General features: G+C 37.9%; 2 protein-coding genes across 2 annotated transcripts; one reads left to right on the forward strand and one right to left on the reverse strand.

Moving 5' to 3' along the window:
• The first annotated feature begins 1581 nt into the window (after positions 1-1581).
• On the forward strand, positions 1582-20122 carry LOC144440578 (apolipoprotein D-like). Its single transcript, XM_078129965.1, has 6 exons — positions 1582-1802; positions 17543-17739; positions 18760-18879; positions 19372-19525; positions 19680-19744; positions 19856-20122. Exons 2-6 carry the CDS (start codon positions 17722-17724, stop codon positions 20120-20122), a joined length of 624 nt encoding a protein of 207 aa, XP_077986091.1. The 5' UTR covers positions 1582-1802; positions 17543-17721.
• Positions 20123-22013: 1891 nt separating this feature from the next.
• LOC144440579 (kelch-like protein 35) lies at positions 22014-24302 on the reverse strand. Its single transcript, XM_078129966.1, has one exon. It carries the CDS (start codon positions 24300-24302, stop codon positions 22014-22016), a length of 2289 nt encoding a protein of 762 aa, XP_077986092.1.
• Positions 24303-25025: the final 723 nt, after the last annotated feature.

A 25025-nucleotide genomic window follows, 5' to 3' on the forward strand; every position in this document is an offset into this window, starting at 1 on the left:
TATTCGGAATTTATTTTCATTGCAAATCATAATTGCATCGACATGTATTATTTTCAAGAGGACTTGGTTATTATGTACAAATACAAAATCACTAATGATATTCACAATTTAGTTTTAAATCATAACTAGTGGTAGAATTAGCCATGTTCATTTCATAATGGTAAATTACAAATGTACATCTAATCAGGGATCATTACGATTTAATTATGACGTAAAGAAACTGCAAATGACTTTGAAACATAGCTCATGTTTTATTTTGTTGTGTTTACAGAAGCTTGATGATTTAATTTAGAGCAATCTTACTTAATTCTATGTTTCCCATTGTAAAACCTTGAAAATGATGAGTTGGTCAGTCGGGTAAAAAAAAAGTTTTCAAAAAAGTAAGTGTATGACTACATATTGGTGACACTTTCAATTCATAACTGTACTTTAACAGACTGAATGACAATCCTGTCATAGAGGGCATCAATGAAAGATTTTCACCAGAATGAACAAATATAGGGTCAATAAGGTCATGAGAAATATAGTGTTAAGTAAGGCTGCCCTTAAATAATACACCCTACTGAAATGCCCATTAGTTCATGAACATTTGTAGTCAGAAATTGTATGTCAGCATTTGAAAAGTGCCACAAAGATGTCTGATGTAAGCAGTTTATGTGTACTACAGTCATCAACCAGAGGTCTGATGTAAGCAGTTTGTATGTACTACTGCCATAAACCAAAGGTCTGATGTAAGCAGTCTGTGTGTACTGCAGTCATCACCCAGACATCTGATGTAAGCAGTTTGTGTGTACTGAGGTTATCACCCAGATATCTGGGGCGCGTTCGATTTTGCACAATCATGATCATGATTTATCAATCACAATCATGATTTTGCGTTTGATAAATACCAATCACAATCATGATTGGTAATCATAGTAATCATGCCCCGAACCATGATTGTCGTGATTACAAGATGGCGGACAACGTAATCACAGGGGGATTGCACGCGTGGCTGACGGCAAGTTAGAAATGACGGAAAACATTTAAATTGTGTTCGGTCTGATTGATAATTTGTTATCATTTTTATCATTTTGACGATGTAAAATCATTTAATTTATTGGAAATATGTGAAACTTTAAAAAAATGTTTACATGTAAGTAATCATGTTCCGGATTGAGCGTTTTGTTTACAACCTCGTTTCGAGAAATGACGTCAGATTAATCACAATAATGTTTGGGCAAATCGAATGCACCCCTGATGTAAGCAGTTTGTGTGTACTGCAGACATCACCCAGACATTTGAGGTAAGTAGTTTGTGTGTACTGCAGTCATCACCCAGATATCTGATGTAAGCAGTTTGTGTGTACTGCAGTCATCCATCACCCAGATATCTGATGTAAGCAGTTTGGGTGTACTACAGTCATCACCCAGATATCTGATGTAAGCAGTTTGTGTGTACTGTAGTCATCACCCAGATATCTGATGTAAGCAGTTTGTGTGTACTGCAGTCATCCATCACCCAGATATCTGATGTAAGCAGTTTGTGTGTACTACAGTCATCACCCAGATATCTGATGTAAGCAGTTTGTGTGTACTGCAGTCATCCATCACCCAGATATCTGATGTAAGCAGTTTGTGTGTACTACAGTCATCACCCAGATATCTGATGTAAGCAGTTTGGGTGTACTACAGTCATCACCCAGATATCTGATGTAAGCAGTTTGTGTGTACTGTAGTCATCACCCAGATATCTGATGTAAGCAGTTTGTGTGTACTGCAGTCATCCATCACCCAAAGAACAAACGCTGGACATAAAATCTGGTGGGTAAAATATATCATTTGCAATTTAAAGTGGTCATATGGATGAGGATTAGGTAACTTTGGGTTTTTAATTTATAAAACAACTTTATCATGGCTTCATACTTGAAAAATCAATGTGGAACAACATTGACAAAGTCTTGTTTTGAAACTCAATACATTGCAAAAAGCTATTAATAAAATGGTTAACATGTTTGTTATTGTACATTATACAATAACAAACATTTTACACAGTTATTAATCTTTTGCAGTTTATTGAGTTTACAAACAAGGACTTGGCCAATGTTGTTTCACATTCACTTTTCAAGTCGGAAGCCATGATAAAGTTGTTTTATAAATTAAAAATCCTAAACGAATACCAAATCCTCGTCCATATGACCACTTCAATTTAAAAGAGCTGCCAATCAGTTTGACCGAGTGAGGGGTTGAATACCCTACCTCATAGTCAATTAGATAATGACATTGAACTAGTGTTTATTGGATTTGAGATATTTTAATTGTCAAGAAAACCAGTCCATTGCACATGAAAAATATTTTCTTAAAAATATTATTGTCACTAAATTTTCAAGTGAAATACTGATAAATCAGTAGACTTTGTGTATTTCATCATACAGTTTCCATTTTGGTACTGTAATCATAATTGGCACTTTGTTTGGAACTCTTGAAGATGTGTGAAAAGCAGTCTTGAGTTTTGCTAGTCTCTTGCTAACACTCCGTGATAATGGCTCATACACAATCACATATGAGGTATCTTCTTGGAAGATGAGAAGTTTATCATTGCACACGGTGATGCATGAAAAGGTGTCCCTTAACATGGAAGCAACAATTTCAACATATTTCCATTCATTTGAACTCGTGTCATAGCATAGAACTTTATGGTGGTCAGTTAAATATATGTTGCCATGGTAACTGACAGTACTCATTGTTCCAAACCCTTTAGGTTCGTAGGGCAGTGGGGCAACAAGTGACCATGTTTTTGAGTTTGGATCATATTTCTGCATACTTTGGACAAATTCATGACCATCAAACCCTCCAATTACATAAATTTGGCCATTACATGAAACAACTGCACTCCCACCAACAATATCAGGGAGTTCTGGCAGGTTTGTTTCCCATACTTTGTTGACAGGATCAAAGCATGCAAATGTGATGGTAACAATGGGTTGTAATGAGCCAGTACGCAAACCACATACCATGTAAATTTGACCATCCAAAACAGTCGTTCCTAATGCTAGTACACGCTTCCCAAATGGCGGCGATGGAACTTTCCGTCCAGATTTTGGCAAACCTGGTGTGTACATCCAAGTTTCTGCACTCATTGTGCAAAACCATAGACTTTCACCAACCCACTGAACTGCAAGGAACCCAGTATGAGACTGCCATGGTAGCAGAGACACTGAAGACCACTTTTCATCTTGCATATCGTAATAGTCAACCATTTCACATTTCCTGAAAAGCAGTACCAAGTCATCATATTTTCTCTCCGGTGATGAAACTGGCTCCTCCGTCAAACCAGAATTGACAAATTTGGCTACCAGTCTATCTCTGCATCCAATATTCCTGAGAAAACCCTGAGGTAGATGGGAGTACTTCACATAAGACAAAAGTTCACGAAACAAACCTTTCCGGCATGCTTTATCATGTTTATACCATGAAGTAACTGCAAGAAAGATGCTCACCTCACTATCAATATGCAACTCATCATTCCCAAAAAGGAGAGCAATGACTTCCTCTTTGCCAAGATTCAAGAATTCCTTCTCTGCAAGGATATCTTTTAAATGTCTCTTGATGTAAGACATGATCTTTTCCGCCAACTCATTCAGTGATAACAGTTGAGATAACTTGAGGACACTCAGACAATTTGAGGACTTCAAATTTTCTTTGACATACACTTGACAAAATTCTTGAACAGATACAAACTTGTATCTTACAGCTGCTGTCAGAATGTTTTGTATGTTATTGTCATCAAGAGACAATTTCCCTGAGTATGAAAAGTTCACAAGCTCTTGCAGACCAGACTCATCTGTAATGTAGACTTTTGAAGTAACAGTGCCAATTTGCATATCAGTTGAAACTTTGTCAATTTGCATATCAGCTGCCACTGCACCTATTTGCATATCAGTTGAAACTTTGCCAATTTGCATATCAGTTGAAACTTTGTCAATTTGCATATCAGTTGAAAAGGTGTTGATTAGCATGTCAGAATTGCTGAATTCCTCTTTGAAGAAATCACTACAGGCAACTAAAACACATATGTAGCCGTGAAGCTCTTCTTCCTTATACTTCACAACATAATCTGTTAATTCCTTAGTTTTGCCAAAGTCTGACAATTTGGACAGAAATTCCTGACAACCCATAGAAATGTGAACTGTAGCTGTAGCAAAGTTATCTTTGGCTTTCATATCACTTTTTTTGGTATCCAAATATTGTGACATTTTTGCAACAAGAGAACAAATTTCAAGCTTTTGTGCTACATCAAGCACACTCCCCAGATTGCGCCTGTCAATGTTCACTTCTCTACCATAGAGATAATCGATAACAACAGACAAGGCTGTAATGTTGTAAGAATCCATGCAAAAATTAATAATAGCATTTCTGTTATCTGTTTGCTGGCTGAGAATTTTCTCTCTGAAGTATTTGCTATGTGCTGCTAGAATAACTGAATGACAGTGAATAGTTTTACCATGGTATTTTAACACAACATTAGTGTTTGATTTAGATTGTTGTTGCTCAGAGAGACTCCTCATCAACTGTTTGGCATGTGTGTCTTTGTCAAAAGTACCATACGTTTTTGTTGACAGGTTTTCATCTCCCAGCTTTCCAAGTGATGTTACACTTTTACTTTTCCGTGTTGTTCGTCGAGCTTGTATTGTCTTTGTCGCAGTTTTCTTGTCTCTGATTAGTGGAGGAACATCTTTTTCCAAAGCATCATTTTGCATGGGGCATTCCAGATTTTTGAATTTGTTGACCCCAGTGTCATCACAGAACAATTTCCTCTCTACTTCAATGGAGTCAACATCATCCGCTTTCGTGGTGACTCCTGGTCGACAATCGGCTTTGCATGGCGGGTATACACACGATGCATGTCGACTTACTTTTAGGAGACTTCGTGGAGTCCATACTTCGTAGTTGTACAGCAGTCCACGGATACGAACTAATCCTGCACGGCGAGCGAGGCGATGGACAGAAACTGTGTTGGTTTGTTGCAAACGCGTTGTACAGCGGACACTTCTAATTCCACGCCTTGACCTGCTGATTTGTGGATGATTGGTCATACTTGATATCACAACTTATTCGTCAAACGCCCGGGTCAAAAACGAAATATAACGCAGCACTTAAATACTGCTGCATGCCCGGATTGCAGCAGAGATGTATTTGACCCTGTAGGTCATTCTTGTGTTGTTCTTCGACGTTGGTGGCGCTGTTGATAAACTACTAGTACTAGTAGTAGTAATTTCCCGTCATGTACGATTACCCTTATTACCTCAGACCACCAAACGTCTGAGCCTTTCTTGTGGTGGTCACCAGCATATTTCGTTGCCACACGGATTATGAAAGAGGGCAAATTTATGAATCATTCCTTTAAAACAGCTAAATCTTCTCTAAAATTACAACTTATGTGAAATACAATTTATCAAAATTCTTTGAAATGTCTCTCGGTATAGGTAATATATCGTTTAAAAAACCGATGTAATATCAATAACAATACTTTCAATTACAATAAATAAACATAAGCAAAATCGTATTTGTATATTTGAAATTATAATATCGATCGATTGACTAATGCTGTCTTTGATTACCCAGACAACCTTGCATTGATTACCTGGGGTAAACGTGCATTTTTGCGGCACTCTGACACGTGTTGGCGTACTGTACGAAATATAAATTCAAAACGTATACCGTTTCCTTTACAAGTTTACACTATATTAAGTTTGGCATATAGCCACCGTGTTATAGGGTACACGGATTTGTCGAATCATTGTTTACGCGTCTATGTTGTTATTTATCTATTTATTTATTTATTTAGTTGTTTGTTTGTTTGTTTGTTTGTTTTCTTGTTTCAATGATATAAGTGAAGCCATTTTTGAATTCAAATGTCTTCCTTAGTTTGACGTGAAATAACATAGAAGATATGATAAGCTGTAATATGTTAATTACATGATTTCAGACCACTATATATGGGCATAGAACGTGAAACTTCACCAATCTGTTATAGGGAACAGTAATACACATTCAAAATGTTTCAACAAATACATCACTCCGAGTCTGAATCATAACAACCTTGGTCCTAATCACCAGCAGGTTGACGTTGAAGGTTTCTGCGATCTCCTTTGCTACCAGCACTTTCTACGAATTACAAATTTTCCGTAATCTTGCCACATAACTATGTGTCAACTAAAAGTTACGTTGGATTACTTAGAAATAGCACAATGCGCCGTACGCCGACCTTGTATCTCCTAGATATCAATTCAGGATATGAGATAACAGTACAGTCAGTCTTGTTCGCACGATAGATGGCGCTGTTTCATAAAATAGTAATATACTGTATTCTTTTCAAGTGTCACGGGTTTCTACCTGTGGAGATTAGGACCTGATCTGTGCGATGTAATTCACCACATATATGATGTGTGTGCGTGTGTATGTGTGTGTGTGTGTGTGTGTGTGTGTGTGTGTGTGTGTGTGTGTTAACGTCAGAGATGAGACGAGTTTATACAACGGTAGCACCCTTAGACTACCCAGAGACTGACAATGAGATCGACGCAAACGTTTTTTTTTGGCCTGGTAGCTGTTGCATTAGCAAATTAAAGACCTAACGTGTCTCGAAATGAAATATTGCATATGAAAGGGAACATAGAAGAATTGAAACGTCCGTGTGTGTGTGTGTGTGTGTGTGTGTGTGTGGCTGGTACTCAATGAAAATGATATATGGACGTGTCGTGCCGCCCTTTTGAAAAATACCACAGACAAGTACATTGTACATATAAGCTTAATTGTCTGTGGTAATGCATGCATTGGTGAGCGTTGATCTAAGATCATAGGGGCGTGGGTTTGGGTCTGAAATGGAGTCATCGAACTTTGGTCTAGTCCACAGACTTTTCTATATGCCAATATATCTAGAAAATATCTACATTCCACATCGTGTTGTAGAGAGCTTCTTGAGACAATAACACCAAGACAAGTCGCTGTGCAAGCCTTGATCTAAATGACATCAACCCTTCAATTACAAAACTACTGAACAACTTCGTCTGCAATAGTTGTTTTATTTTATTTTTACTCAAAGGTTGGTCTTTAGATTTAACACCGGTGCGTCTCATTCTAGCTCTATTAAACCAATGGGGGGAGTACATGACATGGCACGACATGAGTGTATTCCGTTGGTTTCACTTTCTTTTAGTTCACCTTGCACACAGACAAGGACATTCCTTTATCTGTGCCTTGCACATTGATACTCAATGTTGATCACTGAAATCCTGGAACGACTGATTTGTCAGAAATTACTCTAAAAAATCAGGAATACCATTTCATTATTCATACATAGTTCAGCAATAGTTTGGATACGTATTCGAATTAACCAACAGATTAAAAATGAATTTATTTTGAAGTACTGCAAAAAAAAGAGACCTTTGTTATTTCATAATTCTACAACCTTCATCTACGTCATAGGAGTTTATTCTGTTAGTCTATCGTCAACTACAAGTTCCGCAATAGATCCTTCACACTATTAGTTTTAAACATAAGTTTTCTCAGAAATATGAGCTTGTTTTCCTGGGTATGTCAACAGGGTAGGGCACCAGCATGACCTTTGACCTTAATACAATCCTGGTTGTCTTCATATCACGGTGAAGTTAAAACTCTTGCCCACCATGGAAGTGTTTTGTTTTGTTTTGTTTTGTTTTATTTTAAAAACAGACATACGAAAACATTTTACATCCTAACGCATCCTTACGAGACGTCTGTGTGTTGTCTTGTTTTATAAATTGTCGTGTTTTTCTTGTTTAAATCCTCGGAAGGCGGAGGTTTTGATATGATTGCTCTTCCATATGTTTGTGACGTCCCCTAACAATAGTGGAGGAGTCTAAAATTAAAAATTAACTTTAAAATAGTTCAAAAGTCAAAACGCTCGGCGTATGCGAAACAGAGGAAAAAGTAAGACTGTCTCTATATCGCCACTAGTACTGCTCGTGATATCTGGTCGGCCCTCGGATGGTAATGAACCCATGCTACAGTGTGTGTGTTAAGAAGACAGTATTTCAAGACTTTACAAGTTTCTTGACAAAGGTAACTCACTTTAATGATACATTGAGTGAATGTAACGACGGTAATTGTGCATTTTTCAGAATAGAAATCAATCCTTTTGAATCGCAAGTTTTGACAAAAACCTAGATAATTTTCATGGTGCATTTCCTTATCTACTAAGCTTAGGTCACGTGTGCGGCTTCATTTGTATATGGCATTGTGTCTCCAAGTCACCTTTTCACAGGCTATAGAAGACAAACACGGCAATTTCTGCTCAAACGAATTTTTGGCGGTATTAATACAATTGCGTGTATTATGTAATGTTGATCTCAACTTCTGATAAGATGTTAAAGTACCAACACATTCAGTAGTACTTGAGCATTTATTTGTAATAAGTTTCTAAAGTAACAGATTGCGGAGAATTTTTAGTTATCATGTCTGCGATCAATACCATGGCAAGTGGATATGTAAACGCTACGTCATTCTCCATGGCAACCTTGTGCTTACTCTGGATGCCAACGTGGTTTCTAACTAAACCAGACGTGAGTGGAGGTGTAAATCTTAACAATGTAGTCTAGATTCTATCATAGACAATAGTGTCTATGATTATATACAGTATATCATATGGGTAACAGTGCCTTATAGCAGTTGAACCCACTTGTCCAAGTTACAACTTCGATATATGACTCGTGCTGACAACTTTTCCGAGCTCACGAGTTTTGACTTGGTCGTCACAAAATTCTGAAAAAAAACGGATTGACATCTCCATTTCCATTTTGAATTCAAAACATTACATCTTACCTCAGACCACACTACGGTCTGAGATCTTACAACTTGAAACAGGGCGTTTGGGCGAATGTACTAGAAGGTCTAAACCTTCACAGATTGGCCTAAATAAGAAGGGAGCATATCTAGAAATGACTTCCTATCAATCAAAGTCATTGTAGTTAATTAGCTTAATTCTGTTAGACTAATATTTTCCATTCGATATACACGTATAGTCACTGAAGGACAGGACAAGTTCGAGGCAGGCTGACAGTTCAAGTAAATATATAGTTTGCTAGGTACGCCGTGACAGGGCGCCCTCACACATCGGCCAACATGTCCTACGTAAATAATATTACACAACGATAAAGGTCGTAGTGGTAATCACGTATCTCGACTACCACACCTTTAGAATGCGTGGAAAAACGTTTATCTATTACGAAATACCAGAGCTGGGAATCTATGCCACAACATCCACACCCAATATGTAATGAGTACAGTACGAAATGTCATGGGTTTCGATCAAGGCAAAAACAATGTGTAGTACTAGCAGGATAGCCAACTCTTCACTTACGGTGAATACTACAACAGAAGCCAGAAACAGAATATACAAAAATCTTTAAAACATTTTCGTCGCCAAAGACAATAAAAGCCATGTATGCATTGTATATAGTTTCCTTTTTCTACTATCTCTTTAAATAGTAGTTTATGAACACCAAACTAAGCATTGCAGTCCTTGTTACCCTGCCTTACATGAAAAGACATGGGTTACAGAATATCTCAGTGGGCAATTTGACCATGAATTACACACTTAACTACCTGGCTTGTTCAACCATGTTTATCCGCCAATGGATCCTGGTTTCAAACATCTGTCGTAAAACCAACAACGTCATTGCTACATGTCGCAAAACAAACAACGTTTATGGTATGTGCCATTTAAAGCTAACAAAGTCACCGAATTTCAATTAGAACTATTACATTACATGGTATTTGGAAAGGCTTTGCCCCATGCTTGTCCATCTTACGTTAATGTGGAAAGATAGAAAATCGTTACATAATGTGACAAGTAAAAATCTGAGATGATAAGATGTAATTAATAATCATTAAATGTTAATATATTCTAAGGGTCTTATCAAATAAGAGATAACTGTCTTTTGAAGATCCCGACGACAAATAACTAAGACTATCTATGTCGACGTCGTGTACCTTTAAAGTTACTATGGCCGAACATGTAGCATTCTACAATATGGAAGGAAATAACAATTCCATGATTCGAAGGTATAATTTTAACCTAATGCAGATAGGAACTAGAAATTCAAATCTATAAAATTCCCTCACTATTTATTTCCGACCTTTAAGAATATATATCATATTGCCCAATAGTCTTGCTTGCAGATTAGAGGAGAACCACTTGATTTCGGGGGGGGGGGGATATGTCGGCAGGTTAAGGAGGAAAAAAAATGATCCCATAATGGCTTGAGAAAAAAATTGTTCCAACAGACAGAAGTAAACAAACATTGTTGCGATGTGCTACAAAATTGGTAACCGAGAAAAGAAATTGCATTGCTTCTGCATATGGAAAAAAATAATTTGATGCAGGACTGACAATAGAAAAAAAACAGTGATGGGAAAACATTTGTTGCCATACCCACTTCCTCCGAAATCAAATGGTTCTCCCCTTAAATCGGTGGGGACTCGATTCTGACATTTAGGGGTGCGGGTGGGAGGAGGAGAAGGAAAGGGACAATGTCAGAATGGAGTCCAAACTTACTCCCTCTTCAGAATAGTCTAGTTCCCATACGGTATCGTTGTGATTTACATCTCCACTCACAGTCTAGTTAGAGACCACGTTGGCATCCAGATAGTCTGGATGTCAACTGTGGTTTCTAACCACGTGAGTGAAGGTATAAATCGTAACGATACCGTATGGGAACTAGACTTAGCATCCAGACTCTCTTCAGGACTAATTGCCTAGAATAGATCTCGCTTACAACTATATAATTCTACTATAAAACACGTAGACATTTATCTAATCTACGTCGATACCTGCGGAAAGAACTGGTGTCACCAAGTACTTGTTGTGCATACTATACAGAAAGTTCAATTTTCCTCAAATATTCCAGACGAACAATGACATCAACTTAGTATTGAAAAATAGTTCAGTCTATCAAGATCACCGTGACGTAAATTTAAGGCTACGTCATGGGTCTTGGACATCTTGTCATTTATATTACTCAGTTTTTATGGCTTAGTCTATATTTGCTCTGCACTTCACTGTTTAACTGTAAACTAAACGATGTGTTGACCGTAGTCACCGTCCACAAAAATATCAGATATTTGTGTGCTCATACTTTCAAATGCTTCTAATCTAATTCATACAACGAGTGTATGTGACAGACCAAAGTAACTGGTGTGTTCATTCTGTCTCCAGTGTCACACTTTGATACGCTACTGTCAACCTTTGAAGTTCACCGCCATATCAAACTTTGAGTTGTTCCGAGTCGTACCATGCAATTATAACTTGGCGATTTCGAATTTATCACCGTAAATCAGGCGAATTGCAACAGAATACAACGTGTATTGAATAAAATGTATCATGTCAGAGGATCATAAGAGTTGTATCTTCTGAACAAATTGATCGAAAAAATGGTTTTATTCAGGTAAAATGTGCATGAGTTTAAGAAAAACAAAACATCTGGGAATCATTGCCGATAAAAAACACATGTTGGTCGAAATTTTGCCATGAACTAGCGCCCTCATACAACTCTTACAAATGCATGACAACCAAGTCTTGTGACTGACAATCACAACCTGTTATATCCGGGGTGCATCCACACGACATAAGCTGTCAAGTGGTTCATACCATGCGACTTTCTTTTTCCAAAGTTTTTAAATTACCTTCTTTTTTAACAATCTTTAAACATTATAGCATAATGATTCTTTTCAATACATGACACTTTCGGAGCATGGAATGAAACAAGATATTTGGCTCCAAAAACAAAATTTTACACAAAAACCTATTCAACTAAGAAAATCTATGCATTTCGGTTTTTTTTTACTTTCGCTCATATTTATTTTAAATCTTTGGACCATCCATTCTATGATATCTCATTAATGTGCTATAGGTAGAAACCCACACTGACCAGGTATGATATAAACCTGTATCACTGCGTATACTTCAAATAATTTTCTATCTAAGCATATTGTATGTCAACACTATCATGGGTTCTTTACTATACACAATTTGGTAACCACTATCATTCCATTTCTTTACAGGAATTAATCGAACAGGCCCCAAAGAATTTGAATCTATATTCAAAACATATCAATAAGGAAAGTTAATCGGCAGATTGTGAACTATCTGTGAGAGGTCGAAATGAAGCGGATACAGAAATCGTGTTTTCTTTATGGACTGGCATTAGTTTTTCTCAACTGTCTCCTATTGTTGTATATTCAAGTGAATCAGGTACCGACAAGAAGTCGTTTTTCTATGGGATGGCCACAGTCAACATACTATATAAACATTACACGATTACCAGACTATTTATCCCTTGGTAATCAAACTTTTTTCACACAAGAACTGGTTCAAACAGAGAACTCTGCACGTGGTGAATTATTTATAAACGAAACTGATGCAAAGGCAGCGCCATTGAAAGTTGTAAATCCGTTGATTAAGGAAGGAATTTCATACCAGATAAATAATGAAAACAGGTGTGCAGATTCCCGGATGTTAACTTTGTTGATCATCGTTACATCTAACGCAGACGACGTTTCCAGGAGAACTGCAATACGGCAAACTTGGGGTAGAGATCTTACTGTCACTACTCGTGAAAGTCGTGTGGTTCGTCTGTTTCTCGTCAGGCCTACTGAAGACGAATCCCTACAAAAGTCGTTAAAATTGGAAGACTCACAGCACCATGATATCATTCAAAGTACTTTTATGCTGACATCGTCACCGTTACGTGATTTCTCGACGATACTTCATTGGGTGAGAACTTTTTGTGTTAATACTCGGTACATATTGAAAGTTGACGACACGACTCTGGTTCAAACGGAAAATATGATGCATTATCTCGATACTATTCCGAAAACAGATTTTTCAGGTCTTAATCTAGACACAAAGTCCCATTTGTCGCGAATACATCAACGGAACGACACACTACCGTCAAATACTTCAAAGCTGTCTCTGGAAGGTGAGCCGTACCTGCAGTCTATCGACGTACTTTTACGAACGTCTGCTGTGCTACGTAGGGATGGTTCCTCCAGTATCACAAGTGTCAACTCCTACCACCATATGCTAAAAGATACCTTACACATCTCCACGGTGGACATCAGTAGTTTCGATGTTGATGGAACGAGAAGAACACGCTGTGGTCTCCAGAGTGTTCTGCTATCCTGCCAAGTGCAACCCGATCGTATGTACATGCTTTGGCAACGTTTGGGACATTCAGTCGTTGCGCAATCATTTACACAAGCATCGGGACCTTCAAACAATTCAGAACATCAGCCAGCAGAAATGGGGAAAGTGGGCCGTTTTCCGGTCAGATTCCTGACTAATGCGAGTGAGAAATGTTCTCACCCGAAAAATGAAGACATTTTTCTCTTAATAATAACAATATCATCCCCAACCAATCCAGGAGCGAGGAGAGCAATCCGACATACCCGTGGAACACTGACAGAAATCATGGGACGAAAAATTGTTCAATTATTTCTCGTCGAAAAATCACATAATGGAAAAGTGAACGATCGTATTTTAAAAGAGAACTCTTACTATAACGACACCATCTTAACAGAAGTTCAACACGGTAATAATTCAGCTGTAGTCATGCCAACATATTTAAAGGTTCAAACATGGATGTCTTCGCATTGTCAGAATCATGTTAGATATATCATGAAAGTGGAAAATGATGTCTTCGTGAATCTTCGTTATCTTGTAAAGACATTGTTGGACTCACCAAAAACTTGTTTCTTCTCTGGTTCAATGCTGAATCACAATGATACATATGCACTGATTCGTGACAAAACAAACTCCACTGTAAACATCTCCCGGAACGAAGCAGACGGATACCCTCCTACCCCAAGTGGACATGCTTACGTCATGTCTGCAGCAGATGTAGCTCATGAACTCTTACTCTCCGCACGACCTGAAAATCTATTCACTGTCGAGGATGTTCATCTTGGTAAGCAGCTAAATCATCTTGGAATTTCACCTGTACATCACGACGGATTCGACCGATTTGGAACGAAACAAAGTGTGTGTGATTTGAAGGAAATTATAACGTCGAATCATATGACCAGCGGCCAGATGTATGCGAAATGGCGAGTACTCGAGGAGTGGAGTGAGTTCAACCGCTGCAACAAAACGCACCGCGTTGAGCCAAATTATAAAAAGTCAGAAGGAATCGTTGTAGATGAAGGACTCGTGTTCGGACTGGAGTCGACAACTGACAAACAAACAAATAGCCCGTTTCTTATGAACCACCCAGACAAATGTAAAAGTGTCGGAATATCTAATGACGTTTTCATACTCGTAGGAGTTCTAACACATCCCCGAAACAAGGACATGCGCAATGCCATAAGAGAGACTTGGGGAATGCATAAAACCGTATCAGGCCTCAGAATAGAAACATTGTTTTTTATCGGTGTAAATCTCAACAAACAAGACCAGAAGTCAGTCGAAGAAGAAAATCTCAAATATGGTGACATTATTCAGAGTAATTTCATTGAATCATATCAACATCTGATTTTAAAAACACTTTCTATAATACAGTGGGCATCAGACTTTTGTAAAAATGCCAAATATTTAATCAAAGTTGATGATGATGTTTTTCTAAATCATCATAATTTAGTTGACTTCCTAAGATTTTCTCCGAGGACAGATTTCTACATGGGGGAAATCAGGTCGGGCACACAGGCTATAAAGGACATACACAGTAAATGGTACACACCCGTGGATGTTTGGCCGAGAAATACCTATCCACCTTACGCTAATGGTCCGACTTATATCTTGTCCGTTGATATTCTTCCCAAAATTCTCCAAAAGGTTCGACAAACTCCCATTTTTATGTGGGAAGATGTTTATATTGGTGTAGTTTTACAACAACTTGGTATTATACCTTATCCCCACATACATTTTGATTTGGAAGGAATGTACCGACACCCTTGTGTGTTTCCAACAGCTCTTGCATCACACGGACTTACTGAGACAACTACTCGACACTTCTGGAAGGTATTACAGGAACCTCCCAGTAAAGACAAATGCCATACACTTACAATTGGGGCTCTAAAACCAGCATTTGCTCAACATTCTTTAGGAAAGAATTCCTCCATCCAGTCTTCAAGTGATACTAGAATAACTCAATATCCACCTTTTCAATATTATTCAAATTTTGAAAGCCCACCTAACCCACCGTTTCTTCTAGTTTTTATCATGACGTCACCAGAACAATATTATCATCGTAAATATTTCCGATTGGTCTTCGGGAGATTGGGCACCCTAAGTAACCTTATAATGATTCGCTTTGTCACAGGTACGTCTAGGGAAGCTGGCATGCATGAGTTTATCGAACATGAAAATGAACTCCACGGAGATATTTTGCACCAAAAATTTATTGACATTCAAGATAATAACAGTCGTAAATTTACATCGGCTCTTCACTGGGCTACTACCTCCGGCCAGTCAGCTAAATTCGTCATGTTCATGGGAACACATATGCACGTTAATATTGAAAATATAATGCGTCATTTGATTTCGGCGCCACAAACGAATTTTGTTCTTTGTCGTCAGAAACCCTCTTCTAAGGTTGTGCGTTCACCTAAAAGTAAATGGTACGTGTCGACGGAGGAGTGGAAAGAGGAAAACTATCCACCCCACTGTCATAACAGAGCCGCTAATATTATGTCGTTTGACGTTGCTAAAAAGATCGTTGACCTGTCGTCACAGAGGCCAGTTTTCAAGTTTTACGACGTTTACGTTGGCATGTTACTGCGAGATTCAAATGTGACTATACAACATTCTAATGATTTTAGTATTGAAGAACTGGACGAGGAATATTACGATGATCGAGATTTTTGTAATTTGACGAAGTCTTTTCTCACATATTATGGTTTATCACCAATGACTATACATTTTATGCTAAGGCGGCTATTGAGCGATCTCCCAGAGCGTTGTAAAACCACATAAATCGGCATTTTAATTTATTAGACTATAGTTAATATAAAATTAAATTAATAAAGTATTTTATATGGATCTTTTAGTGTGTTTTTTTTTATTATTTTTAATTTCACTGAATAGTGAAAAGTGTTTTTGATATGTAAAGTCTGTGTTTTGTTATTGCACATGTGTGTATGTATGTATGTATGTATGTATGTATGTGTGTGTGTGTGTGTGTGTGTGTGTGTGTGTGTCTCGATGTGCTTGGTGTATGTGTTTGTGTGTCTACACGTGTGTTTCAGTTTAAGCCTGTTTTCATCATAAATTATTGACGGTGATGGCGCTTTTGTTTGCCACTTTGTTATAAGCTTACATAAATATATAATGTACATGATACCAGACTGTAATTCTATCACAGAAGTTATTTACAACTTGAATGCAAACTCAAGGAAAACAAGCGTAGTTGACCAAATCAATGTATTTCACATTTTCGATAATTAAAAATTGATATTTCAGTTTGGTCGATGATATGTGAAAGGGGTAAAATAGCACCAGTTTCTAGGATCGCGTAAGTCTACACACCGCTAATGTGTGTGTGGACTAACGTGATCGTAGAAACCCGTGACTATTTTACCCCTTAATATATATTATCGGTCTCAATATTATCGATATTTCATTGTATTCTGAAACACATCCCAGGAAATCAGTACCTGTGTTATGACTACTCTACAGAAATACATATTAATCATGACCACGTGCACCAAAATAATTGGATGACGATTACTCCAATTTACTGTTCATTTTATAATCATAGCCCACACGCACCTGTGGAGGATAGCTTTCCTACTAATCGTCTGGTATCTGAGTTTTAAAATTTTTTACATTATATTTACGTCTTGTGCGCCACGGTAAGAGCACTGCTGTGACGTAATCAGTTTTGACATCAGTCATCTCTGTGATTATGATGATAACAGTCATATATAATTTGTAACACCTTAACGTGCGTTCAATGACCTTCGACCCCTTACAAATTTGAAGCCATTGATAATCGTTGTTTAGTTTCGCATCGAGACTAAGACTTAAATACGAAGGCTGTGTTGTCTGGAACTCATGCTGTCCAGCTCAATGTGGTGGAAGGACTTGATTTATCAATAAAAAAGTGCTACGTTATTATAACTTCTAATGTCAAACTTGAGATATCAGCTATGAGCATGTAATCTCAATATTGAATTTTTTTCAGTTTATCCAAATTTCATTCATGTTTTTATCTCAATATCCAAGTTTTAACCCAGTCTATACGGACAAGACTGACAACTCTACAGTTATCGTTCAAATAACCCGGATGTTACAATAGTCTAGCGACTATCCGTGGCTTCGAGGCTCTTCTCAAGGGGTGAAGAGATCTTAAGAGCTTTAGACTTACAATGGCATAATCGAAAATTAGCAGTTGCTGGTTGTAGCTCCAGTCCGTTTCTCTAAATCCGTACATACTGAAACTCAAAGTGGAACCCTTCCATTGATACTCAATAACACAGTCAAAGCAATTTGTATGAATCATTGACATTTAGCGTGCATCTCTTATCAACAGGTGGAAACTCAAAAACTATGTACATTCCAACGTTTAGTTACTGGGATCTGTTCATTAGAATCATAGGAAAATATGTGACCGCCCCTATACTAAAGATAGGCAATCATACCACGATCACTGCCAACCCCGGATGATGGTTACATCATTTGGTTTGCTTAATACACACCGTTCAAGTTACCATGGATGTGTTCATAAAGGTAATGGCATTACTTTATAATTACACTTTTATTGGTTATTAGTTAATGGGATAAATATTCCACCCCAGTATTTGATCCCCGTCCCCGGTATACGGCAGACCACATGTGGGGTAATCTAAAGGCACAACGTATTTGAGAACCAACATTGTCATCGAGATAATGTAATCTACCATTTGACCCAAGACATACGATGCAAGTTTACCATTCTCCTGCCATTTAGTGTATGCAACCACTGACCAACTATTAGTAGTAGTTGTTGTAACATAGTCAAGTTCGTACAATGCACTGAGGGGCAATGTTTCACCGAATTTCGGCCATAGATGGATTACATGTAATACAGTCTATCATGAACGAGTCCATGCGATGTATTCTACAATGTCAACAGACAGGTCTGCGTGACATATTTCAACCGATTACGTAACACCAATACGAAATTTTGATAATGTACCTGTTTACATATACATTCTAAAAGATCAGAGGCATTCGTAAAATAAATTGGTAATAAGCTTATTCACCTCTTTACTTTGAAATTCTAAGGCCTTCCGACTGAAATGAGAAAACGCTTCATTTCGAGTGACCTTCAGTGTCAATCGACGGATCCGTCGCTGCCTTTAATCCACCCGTGTTTAGCGCCAACAACGGCCAATCTTTCAGACTGAGTCTACTATGTCAAACACTGAAAATATGGAACAAGTACTGTTCAATATTTCGACACGAGGAGCACTATAAGAACTTCCGTGCGTGGATAACATAGTCTTTTTTTAGTATTAAAGGCCAAGGTTTCAGTCCCAGGTTCTCGGATTAATGTTTTATTTACTTGTTTACTCATTTACCTATTGTTTAACTCACCTTACATCTTATCAGAGGAACTGTACGGATAACATAGGAACATTTGTTCGATACCTCTGACAGATAATTATTTTTCACACCGTAATATGAATCCTAATCCGGACTTGACCAAGGGAATTGAAATTACCAGTTTTGGGGTATTCATCTTCAACCACACTTTTCACTTCTCAGCTAGCATTATTCATCTCAGTTCTGATCAGTACGGCCATTGCTGAAGAATGCAAATTACCAAAACCAGCCGAAAACTTCAGCATTGAGAAGTTCATGGGAACCTGGTATGAAATTGGAAAAGTAAGAAACGTATACACATTATTTTTTAAGTTTTCTTTATAGTTTCCACATTCCACACAATGTAGTTTGTACCTGATCCAAAAACGATACATCTAATCGCCACAAACATTCCTTTATTAGTGCACTTTCCTTTGCTTTTTCTTTTCGCTGAGTTCAATTTGAGCTATTACTATTAAGACAGTTATGTTATTTGTATAGAAACGTCTCGAATTGTACAGTATTTTTCCTAATTTTTTTTCCATTTGAAATGGTTTAGTGCCAAATTTTCGAGTGTTAAGCCACACATTTCAAGATCTCTGTGTTGAAAAAAAAAAACATTCTAAAGCAAGGCAGTGTACGTGTTTGCATTTTTGGACTCCAGAAACATAATCTCAAATTTAAGTGAAAAAAGAACAGATTCCTTCCACAGATAATATGGTTCAACTTATTTGATTAAAATTAACTTATTAAAGGAACTATCATTTTGATTTACATAATGCTTTGTTTTGAAAGATACAAACTGCAGGGGGTGCAAAATATCAGGAAGGATGCTATTGTACAAGTCTGTCAGTAGAGCAACCAGAAGAAGGACGCCCTCCCACGGATGCCACGGCCGTTAACAAATGTATGTGGGAATCGCCAACGGGGGAACCTCGACTGGCTACAGGTATACACATTAATCGCATTAATAGTAACTTCACAAAATGTATGTTGTCAACGCCCATGTTGTCCTATAGTTACATGCACAAGTTGAGTTCGAAATACACATTCAAGTTTACCTAGTGTACTGTATGTGAATCTACTTGATTACTTTATTTCAGGATCACTGTACGACTCTGGACCAGCGGGTCATTGGAGAATCAAGTATTTCTGGTTTGTTCCTTCAGTAAGTATGTTATAATTATTTCAAACATGTTAAACTGTCATATTTGCGACCCCACATAAACCTTCAGAGTGATATACTGTCAATACTGATTCATCTTTTTTTCACAATCAGAGTGGATTTACCGTCCTTGCCCTGGGTGACGACTATGCTGTCACGTACGATTGCATGACGAAATGGTTTGGATGGGGTGGCATTGGCTACTGTATTCACATCCTGTCACGTACTCCTACTCAAGACCCGGAAGTGACGGAGAGACTACTGCAAGTGGCACTGGACATGGGGTTAAACCCAGAGGGGTTAAACTACACAGCAACGAGGATGGAAGGGTGTCAGTTTGAAAATAATGTCAGGAACGGAAATTCTAGACCAGAATTATAGACAAACACAGATACTAGTCACTATAACATCCAAGAAACTTTGCAACCATACAAAACACACACACACACACACACACACACACACACACACACACACACACACACACACACACACACACACACAACAGAATCCCAAAATTAATTTCAAATTAATAATTTTATCTTATCGTATTTGTCTTCCCTTTTTTTGTTGATGTCATATTCGACTCTCTTTTCGAGTCTTAGTCTTATCCAATATAATTCGGGCGTTGAGGGCGTATAAACGAAGACACTGTTGCACAAAACAAACTGTCACATTTGCCATATTTTTAAAATAAAAATTTCATCTTATTATCTTATTGGAAAATGTCATGGCCTGACTCACTTAAAATGCAATGTAATTGTGAACTTATTTTTTTCGAAAGTGGACTGTTGGCCTGTCATTTACTCAATTTTGGAAGAAGTCTAAATTTCGTCAAGTTCACACTATGTATGTATGTATGTATGTATGTATGTATGTATGTATGTATGTATGTATGTATGTATGTATGTGTGTGTGTATGTATGTATGTATGTATGTATGTATGTATGTATATGTATGTATGTATGTATGTATGTATGTGTGTATGTACATGTATGTATGTATGTATGTATGTATGTATTTATGTATCTATGTATGTATGTATGTATGTATGTATGTATGTATGTCTGTATGTATGTATGTATCTATGTATGTGTGCGTGCGTGCGTGCGTGCGTAAGTTATAGTGCACGTGTACATATAATTGAATCAGATCATATCAATATGAATTATACTATAAATCCCATATTTAGATTTGAAAGTTTATATTTCTTTAATAGTGTTTACCAAAGATATTGTGCAAAATGTTCCATATAAATCACGCTTCACAAATCTACAAATCAATTTGAATTTGGTCATAGAAATTTGTAGAATACTGTACATACATGAAACGTTCCGCCATGTCGACGTTAACTGTACCCAAAATTCCGTCATGTTATTGCCATTGTCCATCGTAAAGATTTATACTGTTTTCACTAAATATACTGCATTTTTACAAATGAATGTAACTTTATTTGGTAAGAAAAACAATTTTCAATTATTTTTAGGTATTGTGATACTGTAAACTACCGACAGTAATTGACAGACAATTTCGATATAGCAAGCCATACAGTCCGAGTTTTTGTCAACAATGATTAGGGTCAACAATTAGACGTGATAATGCCAATACAATGATTTAGATAGATCACGTTACATTTTCATTGCAGTGGAAGACAGTCAACTTCAAATAAATCGCTGTCAGACTCAGCAAAAATCACATTGCGAAGTCTTATCGTCTGGCTCGACTCACTTACTGACAAAAATTAAAAGTAGAGTTGTTAGATTTTTAGACCAATACTATACCCGACAAAGTATACCTTGTTTACGATTTGGCAACGATCTACAAATAGCCCAGGTAAAGAAAATGCAAATGTAAGACTTTAAAATGTAGCAATGCTACTAAGATTATTGTTGAGCTAGACGAAGAGTTGTTTCAAGTCAATCGCCAACTGGGTTTGAAATTGCAATACGGCGTTGCTATTTAACATCAAGCCGGTGCTACTGTTTTAACTTCTGATTGTAGATGACGTATTTGGGACTGTTTACTATTTGTGCTTTTCAATCAGTGTCTTTAGATTGCATTCTAGAAAAAAGTATATACAGCAACAAAGTATACTCCATGCTTTGATTTGTGGAGTTACTTTGTTTGGAATGTAAGACATGTTTCTTCAATTTCAACTTATAAATATCATAGGATTTTAGTCAAGTATAAAGTACTCTAAAAGTCTCTGGTTTTATTTTGGTCAGTTACCTCGTGAACATAACATCCAGTTATAAGTCTATGAAGCTTTGGTCTACAACATCCATTTCGGCAGGGTGATCCAGCTGCAAGCAGGGTACCTTCTGTGAAACCAATCCGGCATTGTTCCTTTCGTTTCCCAAGTCTCATCTTTGGGGTCGTAAACGTGTACTCGGATTGACGGTTCTTCTTTGTAGTGGCCTCCGAAGATGTATATTTTACCATCACAGTCTGTGATAGCGGAGGAGAAGGCACTTGTCAACGGGGTGTTTTCATCCATGTAGATGAACCAGGAGTCGGTGGCCGTGCAGTATTTATATATCTTATCCGAACCTTTGATGTAAATACCGTCGTCCATTCCGACAGCGAAATCCATTTCGTCGGTTTCTCCTGGAAACGGATCAACGAGATCCCATCTGTTCTTCTTGGGATCGTATCTTTGCACCAGTAGAGTGTTTTGCCTACCGTCGCAGCCACCGATGACGTATATGTGGTCATTGCACGTCACTACATGACCATCCAGGCAGCCAACGGCTCGTGGCAAACGAGCCACTTCTTTCCACGTCTTGGTGAGAATATCGAAACTAAACACCTCGCTACGGACCACTTGTTGGTCACCCCATGATGCCAGGGAATCGCATCCCCCGATAATGAAGACTTGGTCTTTCCACACAGCGCTGCCGAAATCTTTCAGGTTGGCGATTGGTGGAGAAGGTACTTTCACCCATGGTACGAAATCACCAGGTGTGAACAACCACATATCGATAAAATCATTTGAGAGTGGAGTGACGAATACGACAACGTTGCTATGAACAAGATTTGGAACTACCGCTGCAGTTATCATGTTGTGTTGAGGCCATGGCAATGTCGTCAACGAGTACCATTCGTCTAATCGTGGATCATAGTAAGTAACTTTATCAATAAAAGTGTTGACGTATCCCTGAGCATCAACGCACTCAAAAAACAGGACAACATTGTCGTATTTTCGAGGGCTTATACTTGAACTTGCCATTGATAGCCTTTCCCAACTACTGTTGCTGATACCAGTCGAGATTTCATTTGAGTTTAAAGTCATCTTAAAAGACTTCTTATGGAGGTAAGGAAATCGGACAGTGCAAAGCAGTTCCTCAAAATATTCGGACCGTCTCTCAGGGTCTACGTTAATCCAGGTTAGAATAGCATCGACCACTGTTGTTTCTGCATCAACCGCCATTTCATCTCCACTCAGAAGTTCCTTTAAGTCGTTCACCGATTGATTCAGAAAATCTTCAGATTGTACTGTTTCCCTGAATGCAGCTAAACTGAACTTTCTAGCGCATTCTCCTAAACCTGATAGAGCCAGTTCTTTCGCGAAACACCAAATGCCAACTGAGTTCTCGGGTTTCAGCTTTTTTGATAGGTATTGTTCACAGGACTGTGTAATGGTGGGAAATTGATAGAGAATGGTGGAAAATAAAAGAGTTTCGACTTCAATGTCCCGGAGATCGATATGACCCGTGTATACGAACTGTAACAGTATCCCGAGCGTTGCCGAAATATCATCGACCACTCTGATGACGTCCGTTGACATCTCGGACATATTGCTTGTGAACATCGCACTGAAATAATCACTTGACCCGGCTAGTACACATCGATGCGCGTGAAAGATTTCATCTTTGACCTCAATGGCAACGTCAGTGAAATTTTCCATTCGAAATTCTTCAAGTTTTCTTAGGATATTGACGTAATCTGCACCTTCCAAATGCGTTTCACAGGTTCTTCTTTCGTTGCTTAGAGAAGGCTGTCGAAATCTTGGAATGTTCGAAATCTTCAGGAAGGTTGCTGCATCGGAAACATCTTCGAGTATTTGTGACGTGCAGCATACCGTTTTGCCGTACATATAATCAATGAGGAGTCCAAGAACGAATGGATCAATGTGATGTAATTCAAAGCAACCATTCTGTGGATAACTGTCTCCAGAAAATCGGTTTCTCAACTTTTGTTCAAAGTAGGTACTGGTCGCTGCCAACACGACAAGATGGCAGTGGAAATACCGACCTCGGCTGTCAATAACCACATCTGTCAGGACCTGGTCTTCTCTTAGGTTCTGCAGACGAGATAAAAGTTCCATCGCATGGTTTTCCGATTTAAGATCTGACGACACATCTACTACGGGTGCTGGCTCTCTCAGTGTTTCTTTGAGAGGACTCATCGTCGGACTCTTCGGAACAGAATGTCCACTTCTTGATCGCCAAAGACCTTGTACGAATTCCTCAATCTGTGAGGTTACAAGGAGACCCTTTTCGAACTTTGTCCAGAGAAATATGCCATCGCCACACGTGCTCTTAGACAAAGGGTTACCCATTGTAAATTTGATTTGGACTATCTGAAATAGTCGCGTGATCCAACTTGGATGTGTCAAATATAGTATATTATTTATAAGTTGACAAATTTCCATCGGCTGATGCTGTGTAGCATAGTTTCTCTGCAGTTACCGTCTGTGGTTTTGCAAGGATTGTAGACAACTAACGTGTTGTTTTGAAAATACCCTTCTTTTATAGTGTTTTCATAAAAATGATTGGCACACTTGTTTTCTGAGTGACGTCAATCGCCCAGCTTGGGATGTGGCCAACATAAAAACCATACTTGTTGTTTACGAATCAATTCATGTAAAATACAAACAAAAAATAGCGTGTTTTCCTTTATATCAAAACGTTTTGTTTGTTGTGTATTTTCTGAAGGATTTGTATATTTTATTCTCGTCAAATATAAACAAAAATAAACGTAAAATAAGCTCTCCTTTGTGTTGTTTTCACGTTATCAAGAAATGCGTGCGGAAGATAGTGCGTACCACGAACTTTTGGAGTTCTCTTGAACTGTCGCATGGCGTGACAAGTACCGTGATACCACTCGCTCTGGATTTTTTTGCGATGTTTACCTACAATACATTAAGATAACAATCACGTAAATAAATATACATGTGTAACAGCTTTAAAACACATCTTTGTAAACTGTAGCAATACGCATATACGGGGAGATCTAGCGAACTCTACATATAGTAGGGGTTATTAACCCTTTCGTGACAAGA

This window comes from Glandiceps talaboti, chromosome 10, assembly GCF_964340395.1.
Source record: "Glandiceps talaboti chromosome 10, keGlaTala1.1, whole genome shotgun sequence".
Classification (NCBI taxonomy): Eukaryota; Metazoa; Hemichordata; class Enteropneusta; family Spengelidae; genus Glandiceps; species Glandiceps talaboti.